Source organism: Salmo salar, chromosome ssa22 (genome assembly GCF_905237065.1).
Source record: "Salmo salar chromosome ssa22, Ssal_v3.1, whole genome shotgun sequence".
Classification (NCBI taxonomy): Eukaryota; Metazoa; Chordata; class Actinopteri; order Salmoniformes; family Salmonidae; genus Salmo; species Salmo salar.
In genome coordinates this window covers 54193314-54207994 of record NC_059463.1, presented here as the reverse complement: position 1 = coordinate 54207994, position 14681 = coordinate 54193314, and the positions used below count along the sequence as shown (strand labels likewise).

Here is a 14681-nt window from a genome sequence, read left to right as displayed (position 1 = left end):
GCTTTGGGAAACACTGAGTAGTATTTAGACTATTTGAGGTATTATTACATTGGACAATATTTTGACTGACTTTGTCTACACAATTTTCCTTATCCCAGGAGAATCACGTTTACCCAAGGACTACTAATGAAAATGAGCTTTACAGCCAACTACACCACATTAACATTATCTTGGGGCGTAAGACAAGGATGTCCTTTAATCCCCTTTCTATTCATTATGGCGATTGAAATATTTTTTTCTAAAGATAAGATCAAATATTAAATTCAAAGGATTTGAAATTCAAGATTTAGGCCAGGATTCTGTGTGGTTTGTTTGAATCCCAGCCACAGTTGCTTAATGAATAGATTTAAAAGGTTCCAAGACAGGACAGGGCAGGGTGGGGAGTGGTGGGGCAAGGCAAGGTGGTTCTACCTCAGGGTCTTTGAGACGTTGCAGGTCTGGGTACAGGTAGAACTTGATTCCTTCAGATGCTCCTGGCAGAGTGACGCCGCGGATCAACAGAATGATCAGCATGACGAAGGGGAAGGTAGCAGTGACGTACACAACCTGTTGGGAAACAGAGGACAAACCGTCGATGTATCAGCAGATTTACACATCGATAGTGTCGATCTCATCCACATACATTTCTTTGTCTAAAGAGACAGACTTGACACATTCTCAGTTGTCTGTCAGAATCGTAACCCTGTCTTTTATCAGAATCCAATCCTCTCTGTTATTCTCTTTCCTTTTGTTTTGTGAAGGCTGACACCAAGCTTCCCTTTCTAGGAAGCGAAGACTGCAGATACCGAATGATTTATAGCTTAGAGGGACAAGGAAACATAAATCAGGCTAAACCAATCAATTGGCTCAATTAAACAAGGTTTCTGGGATCGATCCAGCTCCCTGACTGGTCCCGGGGGTGTTGCTGTGCCTGGTCTGGCTCTTGTTTACACTCGTTACGGAGAGATTTAATTGCACTCTGGAACACTGCTCTTGATTTATGCCGATAGTCTGTCGTATAGTAGTAGCCTGTTCAACTTGGCATCGTTGCACTTTGAGGTGTGTCTCATTAAGATGTATGAATCCGTGCAGGCAGTGGCAGGGGGGAATCCATAGAATTAGAATCTCTAGAAAGGACATTCAATTATCCATTCAATTATCGTAAATAAAATGTTGGCCTTTTGGTGTACAAGTTAACATTTGTTGCACTTTCATTTCTCCTTGCTGTGGATATATTTGACCAATAATTTGGCTTCAGGGTGTGTTTGCGTAAACGCCGAATGGTACGTGGTCTGACAGAAAATGTCCATTACATTAAATCTTCAGGGTGTGTTTACGTGAACGCCGAATGGTACGTGGTCTGACAGAAAATGTCCATTACATTAAATCTATTTATATATGGAAAATATAAAGTACTTCCCAGCTAAGCTCACCTTCCCAGTGGATTTGACTCCCTTCCAGATACAGAAGAAACAGATGACCCAGACCCCCAGCAGACACAGAGCAAGGTCCCACTTGACCTCCCCGATTTCATCGATGCCACTGGAGATGCTAAGGACGTTACGTCTGTTGGAGAGAAGACAAAAAGTAATGTTGGGGAAAGAGAGGGTCAGTTGTCCTATAACTGGGGCCCAGAATTTTACCAGGTCAGTTCAAGTAGTGATTTTTACCCCCTTTTTCTATCTTGTCTCATCGCTGCAACTCCCCAATGTGCTCGGGAGGCGAAGGTTGAGTCATGCGTCCTCTGAAACATGACCCGCCAAACTGCGCTTCTTAACAAATGCCCGCTTAACCCGGAAGCCAGCCGCACCATAGTGTCAGAGGAAAAACCATTCACCTGATGACAGTGGTCAGCCTGCAGGTGCCCGGCCCACCACAAGGAGTTGCTAGAGCACGATGAGCCAAGAAACCCCCCCCCCCCAGCCAAACCCTCCCCTAACCCGGCCGACGCTAGGCCCTAGGCCCTATGGGGCTCCCAATCACAGCCGGTTGTGATGGGGGAGGTTCATACTAATTGTTTTAAGGTGGTCATACTATGGATCATTTAGCTATTTGATTTTGAATTTTAAGACCCCTTTAGGTATAAAAAAAAATGTATGATAAAATATAGATTTTGGCCTACTACTAAAGCCCATAGAAATGCATTGAATAACACATTCATAAATGGCAAAAAGGACATAAAAAAAGAAAATCATAAGAAACAAGGTTTTGAGTGTCTGTCCTTAATCTAGGAGATATAAAAACACTCCAAATTATAATTTTTTTTATTTTTTAATAACATATATATTTTTTTTACACATATTTAACCCTTTTTGGGGGGTAGTCACAAAACTACCCTCATACTTCCGTTTGGTTTTTTAAACCAGTACCGGTTACCTTCAGACGAGTCCCGTGACACTTGTGGGGGTCGTAGAGCATAATAGTTTATAGGTCAAACCGTTCAGACGTTTACGTAAGAAGACAGATTATCTGTCACCTTTCACTGCAGATGCGGAAGTGCGAATGGATTGAGATGCATCCAATGGCAAAAAAACAGATATCTCTAGTTTAAACTTACACATTTAGATAGGGATTTCTTTATGTAACCGGTGCGTCAATCGACTCTAGGGGGATATCTGAATTTAAACTGAATTTAGCTTCAACCAATCCCATACTATAGTCGCGCCAAACTATAGTATGGGATTGGTTGATAAATTGGTTTATATAATCATAATAATTATTAGATATTATTATACTATATTCCAGTGCTGTACTAACTCCCAGAACTCAGTGAGACTATTCTGTACAGATGCCGTATCTTAATTGGACGATCCTGTTGTTGCAAGAATCGCCCCGCACAGCAGGAAATGCAAACTTGTAGTGTATTCAAGGTTTAAAAAAGGCTCCTAAAGTTTGTAATGTCCACTTTAAAATGTAAGACTTGATTTGCCCTAACAAAAAAATGTATTAACCCCCTTACAAAATATGTCCATTAATTATAATCACATAATAATTCACATTTCTTGTTGCTGCAGGATTATGTTCCTGCTGTGGTTAAACTGGGTCAAATGAATATATGTCACCTGTATACAGTAGATAAAAGTGAAATACATTTTTAAAAGTTACTGTACTCACTCCCAGAACTCGGTGACGGGCGAGGTGAAGTTGGTGATGTTAGCGGCCAGCATCAGAGTCTTGTTCTTACGTACGGTGTCCTCCACACAGCGGTCTGTGTTCCAGGGGTTCTTACACTTGGCCCAGGGCAGCTCCGGCTGGAAGCACTGGAACAGGTAGTACAAACCCCAGGCCAGGATCACTATGTAGTAGATGTTCAGGAGGGACACGATCACAATCGAAGCATAGCCGATACCTAGGAGGAAAGGTCACATAAATGTTAATCTTGCATGCCAGACATCAGAGACAAATGTATACTGTACAAAAACACTTACAAAGGGAGATTTGATATAAAGGAATCCAATGTAGCTATATTTTGCAATGAACATGTGTATGTTTTGAATGCTGTTGTAATCGTTTGGCTGTAGGACATGAAAATCTCCTCTCCTCTCCCCTCCTCTACCTCCCCCTTCCCTCCACTCTCCCTTCTACTCTCCATCCTCTCCCTCCCTCACTATGTCTCCCTCCATCCCTCCCTCCCTTTATCTCTCCCTCCATCCTTTCCCTGCCTCCCTCCCTCATCCCACTGTCACCCTCTGTTACTTCCCCTCCCTCCAACTGTCCCTCCCTCCCTCCCTCGTCCCATTGTCACCCTCTGTTACTTCCTCATTCCTTCTCCAACTGTCTCTCCCTGCCTCCCTCCCTCCCTCGTCCCATTGTCACCCTCTGTTACTTCCTCATTCCTTCTCCAACTGTCTCTCCCTGCCTCCCTCCCTCCCTCGTCCCATTGTCACCCTCTGTTACTTCCTCATTCCTTCTCCAACTGTCTCTCCCTGCCTCCCTCCCTCCCTCGTCCCATTGTCATCCTCTGTTACTTCCTCATTCCTTCTCCAACTGTCTCTCCCTGCCTCCCTCCCTCCCTCGTCCCATTGTCATCCCTCTGTTACTTCCTCATTCCTTCTCCAACTGTCTCTCCCTGCCTCCCTCCCTCCCTCGTCCCATTGTCATCCTCTGTTACTTCCTCATTCCTTCTCCAACTGTCTCTCCCTGCCTCCCTCCCTCCCTCGTCCCATTGTCATCCTCTGTTACTTCCTCATTCCTTCTCCAACTGTCTCTCCCTGCCTCCCTCCCTCCCTCGTCCCATTGTCATCCTCTGTTACTTCCTCATTCCTTCTCCAACTGTCTCTCCCTGCCTCCCTCCCTCCCTCGTCCCATTGTCATCCTCTGTTACTTCCTCATTCCTTCTCCAACTGTCTCTCCCTCCCTCCCTCGTCCCACTGTTACTTACCCTCCCTCCTCCAACTGTCTCTCCCTGCCTCCCTCCCTCCCTCCTCTTCTCCCACTGTCACCCTCTGTCACTTCCCTTTAATGAAAATGAAACTGGGCCGCCCCCACCAATCCATTCAGGCAGGCAGCCACCAGGGCTGAAAAGTAACAGCTTGTTTTTCTGACAACCAGTCTCATCTTATCTGAATGTATTATACAAATAGAGAGAGTTAGAGTGAGGCTTGGCCTGGTTTGGTTTGGCTGGAGGTGAGTGCCTGTCTGCGTCCCAAACAGTTCCCCTATTCCCATAGGGCCCTGGTCAAGTAGTGCACTACCCTACAGGCCCTGGTCGAGTAGTGCACTATGTAGAGAATAGGGTGCCATTAAGACTCAGCCTATAGGGTTCCATTAAGACTCAGCCTATAGGGTTCCATTAAGACTCAGCCTATAGGATGCCATTAAAACTCAGCCTATAGGATGCCATTAAGACTCAGCCTATAGGATGCCATTAAGACTCAGCCTATAGGATGCCATTAAGACTCAGCCTATAGGATGCCATTAAGACTCAGCCTATAGGATGCCATTAAGACTCAGCCTATAGGATGCCATTAAGACTCAGCCTAAAGGGTGCCATTAAGACTCAGCCTATAGGATGCCATTAAGACTCAGCCTATAGGATGCCATTAAGACTCAGCCTATAGGGTGCCATTAAGACTCAGCCTATAGGGTGCCATTAAGACTCAGCCTATAGGGTGCCATTAAGACTCAGCCTATAGGATGCCATTAAGACTCAGCCTATAGGATGCCATTAAGACTCAGCCTATAGGGTGCCATTAAGACTCAGCCTATAGGGTGCCATTAAGACTCAGCCTATAGGGTTCCATTAAGACTCAGCCTATGTCTACAGACAGAGCATGTCAGCCTATAGCGTACCATCTAGACTGATACATACACAGCTTACTAGCGCTGTCTTCTTTTCTGTTTATAAGATGTCTGTTTGTCTCTCTCCTTCTTGGGTCAGACCTCATTGATAGGCATCTCTCTGATGTTTTCCAGCTCTGGTGCCATAGCAACCTCTAATTCAACACACTATGTACACGGCACGGCTGAGTCTCAAGGGCTCAGTATGTGTGTGGGGGGACGACGACATTCCCTAAGAAAATATCAGAAGATAGCTGGGTAGTAAGACAAAGCACATTGTTTGAGTGGCATGAGTAAAGTACACTTTCAGTTTCCTTCAACTCTCAGTACAGAGTGTGTAATGTCTAATGAAGCCAGGGCATATCAGCTGGCAGTGATTTGCAGTTAGTTGGCAGTTAGGTAGGAGGGGAGTCCAAAGGGAACAGGATGCAACTGCAGTATAGGGTGCCTAGCAACCAGGCAGTATCAAAATAAGGCTAGTTGTTGGTTGGACTACCATGGAGTCGGTGTGGGCGAGGCAGAGCCAGTGTAATGAAATGTGTGGTATCTTTCCTGGCCTGGGCTGGTATGAATAAGATGATTGACCTGTGCAACAATTATTTACTATTCATTTGATTTCGGCTGAAGGTCATTGACCCGATTTGACCTAGCATGTCCCTCTCTTCTAGCTACTCTTGCCAGGTCGTCATTGCAAATAAGATTCTGTTTTTTGATTAGCTGACCTGTATAAATAAAGATTTTATTAATTTAATATTTATTTAACTAGGAAATAACCTTGAGGGTAGAAACGTATTTTGTGAGGGAAACCTTAAATAATAACTAAAAATGTACTCACCAGTAAAGATGGGGCAAAGTTTTTCCCAGCAGGTGATTCCACCCTCGGAGGTGTACTGTCCGAGGGCCACCTCCAGGAAAAACACAGGTAGACCTCCGCCGAAGAGGAAGATGAAGTACGGGATGAGAAATGCACCTGGAGGAGGAGAAGACGAATATATAAACAAATGTGTCAGGTTCAAGAAAAACAAATGTGGTCAAAACCAATGAAGTATGTGTGAATCAAGAGAGTAACTACGGTAAATCATTTTACGTCAGTAATGTTAGAAGGGAGTGAGATGGAGGACATTCATTTGTTAGTCAAGTAAGTCAACCATGGAATGGTTAGTCAATTGGAATGGCTTTAAGCTGTAAAACCTTCATGTTCTAGACCTAGATAGCAGCTGTAAAGGAACCATGGTTGCATGCAGAGAGACTGCCCAGATAGCACATTTGATTCCTTGGAAGTTGTGAGAACGTACGTTTTTGGTTTCCCATTGGTTCTGGGAACGAAGCCATAATTTTCCTGACCGGTAAAACTGAACTTTTTTTTTATGTTCTGAGAAAAGAAGTGAACATTTCGCCTGTTCTGGGAATGTACATTTTTAGCTTGCAGGGAAGTTCTGAGAACATTTTACTATGGTTCCCTGAAAGTTTTCCTGGGAGGTTTCATTAACGTTCTGAGGAAGGAAATTATAGGTTATTTTAAGGTTTTTGAATAACTTCCTTAAAACTTTCACTGAATGTTTGAATAAGACTTTTAATAACACTGCTAGCTAAGGTTAACTGTTTTTAACTACAAGCACAGATAGGACACATGCAAACACATGTATTTTTTAAATCATGGAAACACGTGTATTTTAATCATGGAAACACGTGTATTTTAATCATGGAAACACGTATTTTTAAATCATGGAAACACATGTATTTTTAATAATGGAAACACATGTATTTTTAATCTTGGAAACACATGTATTTTTAATCATGGAAACACATGTATTTTTAATCATGGAAACACGTATTTTTTTATTGTGGCACGGCATCAATGAGATTCGAACCTATGATCTTCTGTTGGATGGCTCTACCATGCTTTTTTAACTCATACAAAGCTGTTAATTTTTCTCTATTCAATCAGACCCCATTTCAAAGGAAACACGCACTCAATAAGATCAGGTGTGGCCAATTACTGGGCGTGGCCAACACAGCTGAACACACTTAACAAGATAGAGGATAGAGAGAGTTTTGTTGATGCTAAGAACGGAATATATATGTTTTTAAATAACATTCTTAGTACGTTGATAATGTTTTCTTGTGTTTTTTTTATGGAAAGTTTTCGTAATGCACTGTGAACATTACTTTATATAGAATCATGAGGAAACCTGTAGAAATGTTATGCTGAAGGTCTGAAATTCCCACAGAAGAACGTTGTTTCTTAACGTTCTCGGAACTATGTGAGAACATTCCCAATGTCAAACCAGTTGGAGAACGTTCCTAGAACATGACGATTTTTTAAAAATTAAATCTAAACATGTTTGAACTTTTAGGAAACATTCTGTTAAAGTAATGAAATACCAAGAAAATTACATTTTTTTGGTCAAGTTCCTTAAATGTGCTGCGAATGTTCCAAATCCAAGCAACTATCCTACACCATTCCCAGAAAGATGTGGGAAGGTTGTATGCAAAATAACCATAGAACCACGCTCTCACCAAACTCTAAGAAACATATGGTTCTCAGAACATAATGTGCTAGCTGGGTGCTAGCTGTTGACCTGTACTAACCCACTCTCATGACTTGAATTAATAACCCCCTTGAACACAGCACTCTGCATCTTCTGTTTACATGAATATGTCACAGTGCAATAGCGTCATTGACCCCGAACATCTTAGAGTACAGAGTTGGAATTGGAATGGCTTCATTCCCTTTCACCATTCATGTCCTAGTCAGTAGCTGTATAGGAGACAGAAACTCACCTCCGCCATTCTTATAGCAGAGGTATGGGAAACGCCAGACGTTCCCCAAACCCACGAAGCCGCCAGCGACGGACAGGATAAAGTCAAGCTTGGAGTTCCACTTCTCCCTCTGGACGGGCTTCCCCTCTGCCTCGTCCTCGGGCCGGGTGCCCGGGCTCTTCCCTGGGGAAGGCTTCAGCGTGTCCTTATGGAAGTCCTTCAGACACTGGAGCTTCTCTTTCTGTGCCATGCTGCGGGAGGGAGGGAGAGAGAGAAGGAGTGGGGGGGAAGTCAATTATTAGATAGAGTTCATCTGAGGTGAGTTGATATCGTAATGACCTTAACACAACTCCTAGCATCCTTGTCAATTGGATTTATGGGTTCCTGGGTTTATTCCCCCCCAAATTTGCTGCAATATGTTCAAGAATAAAAAACACCACACTTCATGGTGAACGGGGGTCCATCTGTATAAATGACTGACCTACATAGACGCCTGAACAACTTCTTCACACAGTCACGGACATGAGGGTCTTATTCATTAGGCACCAAACAGAAGAAAACAGACAGATAAAGGGAGGGACTAACTCAACTTGTCCAATAAGAAACTCTTATTTTCTATGGTGTGAGCGAATGAATACGACCCAGTTTGGGCTGCTCGGTGATCTGTCCTTTGAGGAACGAGCTGAAGTGAATATCTCAAGTATTTGCTGTTGAGAGCAGGACACAGACTGACTGAAATACAGTGTCTTACAAAAAGGTGTGGGTGTGTATGAGGCAGAAAAAGGTGTGTATGAGGCAGAGGAAGGTGTGTATGAGGCAGAGGAAGGTGTGTATGAGGCAGAAAAAGGTGTGTATGAGGCAGAGGAAGGTGTGTATGAGGCAGAGGAAGGTGTGGATGAGGCAGAGGAAGGTGTGGATGAGTCAGGTGTGGAAGAGGCAGAGGAAGGTGTGCATGTGGCAGAGGAAGGTGTGGGTGTGTATGAGGCAGAGGAAGGTGTGTGTGTGTATGAGGCAGAGGAACGTATGTATGAGGCAGAGGAAGGTGTGGATAAAGCAGAGAAAGGTGTGTATGAGGCAGAGAAAGGTGTGGATGAGGAAGGTGTGGATGAGGCAGAGGAAGGTGTGTACGAGGCAGGGGAAGGTGTGAATGAAGCACAGAAAGGTGTGTATGAGGCAGAGGAAGGTGTGAATGAGGCAGAGGAAGGTGTGGATGAGGAAGGTGTGGATGAGGCAGAGGAAGGTGTGGGTAAAGCAGAGGAAGGTGTGTATGAGGCCGAGGAAGGTTTGGATGAGGCAGAGGAAGGTGTGTATGAGGTAGAGGAAGGTGTGTATGAGGCAGAGGAAAGTGTGGATGAGGTAGAGGAAGGTGTGTATGAGGCAGAGGAAGGTGTGGATGAGGCAGAGGAAGGTGTGGATGAGGCAGAGGAAGGTGTGGATGAGGCAGAGGAAGGTGTGGATGAGGTAGAGGAAGGTGTGTATGAGGTAGAGGAAAGTGTGGATGAGGTAGAGGAAGGTGTGTATGAGGCAGAGGAAGGTGTGGATGAGGCAGAGGAAGGTGTGGATGAGGCAGAGGAAGGTGTGTATGAAGCAGAGGAAGGTGTGGATGAGGCAGAGGAAGGTGTGGATGAGGCAGAGGAAGGTGTGTATGAGGCAGAGGAAGGTGTGGATGAGGCAGAGGAAGGTGTGGATGAGGCAGAGGAAGGTGTGGATGAGGCAGAGGAAGGTGTGGATGAGGCAGAGGAAGGTGTGTATGAAGCAGAGGAAGGTGTGGATGAGGCAGAGGAAGGTGTGGATGAGGCAGAGGAAGGTGTGTATGAGGCAGAGGAAGGTGTGGATGAGGCAGAGGAAGGTGTGGATGAGGCAGAGGAAGGTGTGGATGAGGCAGAGGAAGGTGTGGATGAGGCAGAGGAAGGTGTGTATGAAGCAGAGGAAGGTGTGGATGAGGCAGAGGAAGGTGTGGATGAGGCAGAGGAAGGTGTGGATGAGGCAGAGGAAAGTGTGGATGAGGCAGAGGAAGGTGTGTATGAAGCAGGTGTGGGTGTGTGTAAATATATATCTCATCAATAAATCAATTATCAATTATTGATTAACCCATCATTTCTGTGTGTGTGTCTGTGTGATAAAATAATTTGGTGGATGCTTATATTTGTCCTATGACACACGTACACATGTGAATTGGAAATTGACTTCCTGCATATCCCAACTCCCCCTGAGACACCCTGGGAGAGTGGGATCACGGCCAGGGTGTCAGACTTATCAACGGTGACCCTATGGGTGTCTGTGTGTGTGTGTGTGTGTGTGTGTGTGTGTGTGTGTGTGTGTGTGTGTGTGTGTGTGTGTGTGTGTGTGTGTGTGTGTGTGTGTGTGTGTGTGTGTGTGTGTGCGTGCGTGCGTGGGTGTAAATTTAACCTGTCAAACCCCATGGCTATAATTCACATACACACTTCATACAGTCATCTCAACACAAATTCCTAGAGGGGCATATAATTGATGGCTTGGATATCCTGTTCTCATTTTCCAACCCTGGTACAGAGTAACTGAACTTACAGTAGATGCATCAATCAATTATCCCATGTCTATAATACTTTACTAATGTTTTTGTAATTCACAAAATAAATATGAGGGGAAATGCTTGGTTTAATAAAGCATTGAAGTATGTGTGATAGCATATAGGCCTACATAATCATGATATTTAGCACATCAGAATTGAACTGTATTGCCTCTTGCCTCTTGCTAGGCAGTCATTGTAAATAAGAATTTGTTCTTAATTTGATCTGCCTGGAAAAAACATAAATGTTTCAAAAATCATAAAATTGCTCTGTCACTATGTACAACTGGTTAGGCCAGCCAAGTCAAAAGCAAACTTTACACACATCACAAAAACTACTGTGGACATTACGAGCCGAGGGTTATGAGGGATGGAGGACTCACAGAGGTGAGAAGCCAAGATGTAACACTCGATCCACAGTGGTGTACACTTGATACCCCGAGCCCTCGCTCTGAACGAGGCTCTCTAAAGCAGTTTCCATTTGTCAATGTCTCTCTCTACTCTCTCTGTGTCCTCTATGTACTTCCTAATAGGACTAGTGTATGTTGAAATGTAAACAGATATTGAATCTCCGTCCAAAAGGAAACATACACATTATTTACACTGTACACACTGTACAGTAGGCTACACAGTATTTAAACTGTACAGTAGGCTACACAGTATTTAAACTGTACAGTAGTCTACACAGTATTTAAACTGTACAGTAGTCTACACAGTATTTAAACTGTATAGTAGTCTAGTAGGCTACACAGTATTTAAACTGTACAGTAGTCTACACAGTATTTAAACTGTACAGTAGGCTACACAGTATTTAAACTGTACAGTAGTCTACACAGTATTTAAACTGTACAGTAGTCTACACAGTATTTAAACTGTACAGTAGGCTACACAGTATTTAAACTGTACAGTAGTCTACACAGTATTTAAACTGTACAGTAGGCTACACAGTATTTAAACTGTACAGTAGTCTACACAGTATTTAAACTGTACAGTAGGCTACACAGTATTTAAACTGTACAGTAGTCTACACAGTATTTAAACTGTATAGTAGTCTAGTAGGCTACACAGTATTTAAACTGTACAGTAGTCTACACAGTATTTAAACTGTACAGTAGACTACACAGTATTTAAACTGTACAGTAGGCTACACAGTATTTAAACTGTACAGTAGTCTACACAGTATTTAAACTGTACAGTAGTCTACACAGTATTTAAACTGTACAGTAGGCTACACAGTATTTAAACTGTACAGTAGGCTACACAGTATTTAAACTGTACAGTAGCTCAGTTTCCACCTCATTTTATGGGCAGTGTACACATAGCCTTGAGGGCCAGGTCTGACTATGGCTGTCTTTCTCAATAGCAAGGCTATGCTCACTGAGTCTGTACATAGTCAAAGCTTTCCTTAATTTTAGGTCAGTCACAGTGGTCAGGTATTCTGCCACTGTGTACTCTCTGTTTAGGGACAAATAGCATTCTAGTTTGCTCTGTTTTTGGTAAATTATTTCCAATGTGTCAAGTAATTATCTTTTTGTTTTCTCATGATTTGGTTGGGTCTAATTGTGTTGCTGTCCTGGGGCTCTGTGGGCTCTGTTTGTGTTTGTGAACAGAGCCCCAGGACCAGCTTGCTTAGGGGGCTCTTCTCCAGGTTCTTCTCTCTGTAGGTAATGGCTTTGTTATGGAAGGTTTGGGAATCGCTTCCATTTAGGTGGTTGTAGAATTTAATGGCTCTTTTCTGGATTTTCATAATTAGCGGGTATCGGCCTAATTCTGCTCTGCATGCATTATTTGGCGTTTTACGTTGTACACCGAGGATGTTTTTGCAGAATTCTGCATGAAGAGTTTCAATTAGGTTTTTCTCCCATTTTGTGAATGCTTGGTTGGTGAGCGGACCCCAGACATCAACCACTCTCTCTCCCTCTCCTTCGCTCTCTCTGTCTGTCTCTTTCTTTCTCCACCTGCTCTCCGCACTCTAAATAGCCTTTGAGAGACATCTGTCGATAAAGCTGTTTGTCGATAAAGTTTACAAGGATATTTTAAAAAATGGAGTAAGTACCTCCACTTAATAACCTTCAAACAGCCACATAACAGGAAGAGAGGCAGACCAAACCAAGACATAACCTTGTACAGCTGTGTTCCTAACACTAACAAAGACATTTGGATTAAATCAATAATGTCAAAGAAAATAATCAACTATCTATTCTACTTTAATTCTCAAATATTTAGAACTACATCGTGTATAAAGTTACACATGTACCAACACATACTGTTTAACAACTGTTATAACTGTATATAGAAAAAAACGACCAAAACCAGTTATTTATTGGGTAAAACAACAACGTTTCAGCGTCACTGTGCCTTCTTCCGTGTGATGTCATGAATGCTTGAACCAGGTTATGTGCTTTTTATTAGTGTTTCACCTGTCACCGTGACTCTGGCCAGCTTCTTTATTTGTAGTAGTATATCACCTGTCACCGTGACTCTGGCCAGCTTCTTTATTTGTATTAGTATATCACCTGTCACCGTGACTCTGGCCAGCTTCTTTATTTGTATTAGTATATCACCTGTCACCGTGACTCTGGCCAGCTTCTTTATTTGTATTAGTATATCACCTGTCACCGTGACTCTGGCCAGCTTCTTTATTTGTATTAGTATATCACCTGTCACCGTGACTCTGGCCAGCTTCTTTATTTGTAGTAGTATATCACCTGTCACCGTGACTCTGGCCAGCTTCTTTATTTGTATTAGTATATCACCTGTCACCGTGACTCTGGCCAGCTTCTTTATTTGTATTAGTATATCACCTGTCACCGTGACTCTGGCCAGCTTCTTTATTTGTATTAGTATATCACCTGTCACCGTGACTCTGGCCAGCTTCTTTATTTGTATTAGTATATCACCTGTCACCGTGACTCTGGCCAGCTTCTTTATTTGTATTAGTATATCACCTGTCACCGTGACTCTGGCCAGCTTCTTTATTTGTAGTAGTATATCACCTGTCACCGTGACTCTGGCCAGCTTCTTTATTTGTATTAGTATATCACCTGTCACCGTGACTCTGGCCAGCTTCTTTATTTGTATTAGTATATCACCTGTCACCGTGACTCTGGCCAGCTTCTTTATTTGTATTAGTATATCACCTGTCACCGTGACTCTGGCCAGCTTCTTTATTTGTATTAGTATATCACCTGTCACCGTGACTCTGGCCAGCTTCTTTATTTGTATTAGTATATCACCTGTCACCGTGACTCTGGCCAGCTTCTTTATTTGTAGTAGTATATCACCTGTCACCGTGACTCTGGCCAGCTTCTTTATTTGTATTAGTATATCACCTGTCACCGTGACTCTGGCCAGCTTCTTTATTTGTATTAGTATATCACCTGTCACCGTGACTCTGGCCAGCTTCTTTATTTGTATTAGTATATCACCTGTCACCGTGACTCTGGCCAGCTTCTTTATTTGTATTAGTATATCACCTGTCACCGTGACTCTGGCCAGCTTCTTTATTTGTATTAGTATATCACCTGTCACCGTGACTCTGGCCAGCTTCTTTATTTGTATTAGTATATCACCTGTCACCGTGACTCTGGCCAGCTTCTTTATTTGTAGTAGTATATCACCTGTCACCGTGACTCTGGCCAGCTTCTTTATTTGTATTAGTATATCACCTGTCACCGTGACTCTGGCCAGCTTCTTTATTTGTATTAGTATATCACCTGTCACCGTGACTCTGGCCAGCTTCTTTATTTGTATTAGTATATCACCTGTCACCGTGACTCTGGCCAGCTTCTTTATTTGTATTAGTATATCACCTGTCACCGTGACTCTGGCCAGCTTCTTTATTTGTATTAGTATATCACCTGTCACCGTGACTCTGGCCAGCTTCTTTATTTGTAGTAGTATATCAACTGTCACCGTGACTCTGGCCAGCTTCTTTATTTGTATTAGTGTTTCACCTGTCACCGTGACTCTGGCCAGCTTCTTTATTTGTATTAGTATATCACCTGTCACCGTGACTCTGGCCAGCTTCTTTATTTGTATTAGTATATCACCTGTCACCGTGACTCTGGCCAGCTTCTTTATTTGTATTAGTATATCACCTGTCACCGTG

At 43.1% G+C, this 14681-nt stretch overlaps 1 protein-coding gene across 1 annotated transcript in view; it reads right to left on the bottom strand.

The window, feature by feature from the left end:
• The window catches only part of slc6a6b (solute carrier family 6 member 6b), a 37316-nt gene that overhangs the window by 14132 nt on the left and 8503 nt on the right, over nt 1–14681 (bottom strand). Inside the window, 5 exon segments of the mRNA NM_001139800.1 lie at nt 412–546; nt 1413–1545; nt 3094–3328; nt 6095–6229; nt 8044–8273. Coding sequence (NP_001133272.1) covers nt 412–546; nt 1413–1545; nt 3094–3328; nt 6095–6229; nt 8044–8272 — 867 coding nt within the window. The 5' untranslated portion in view covers nt 8273.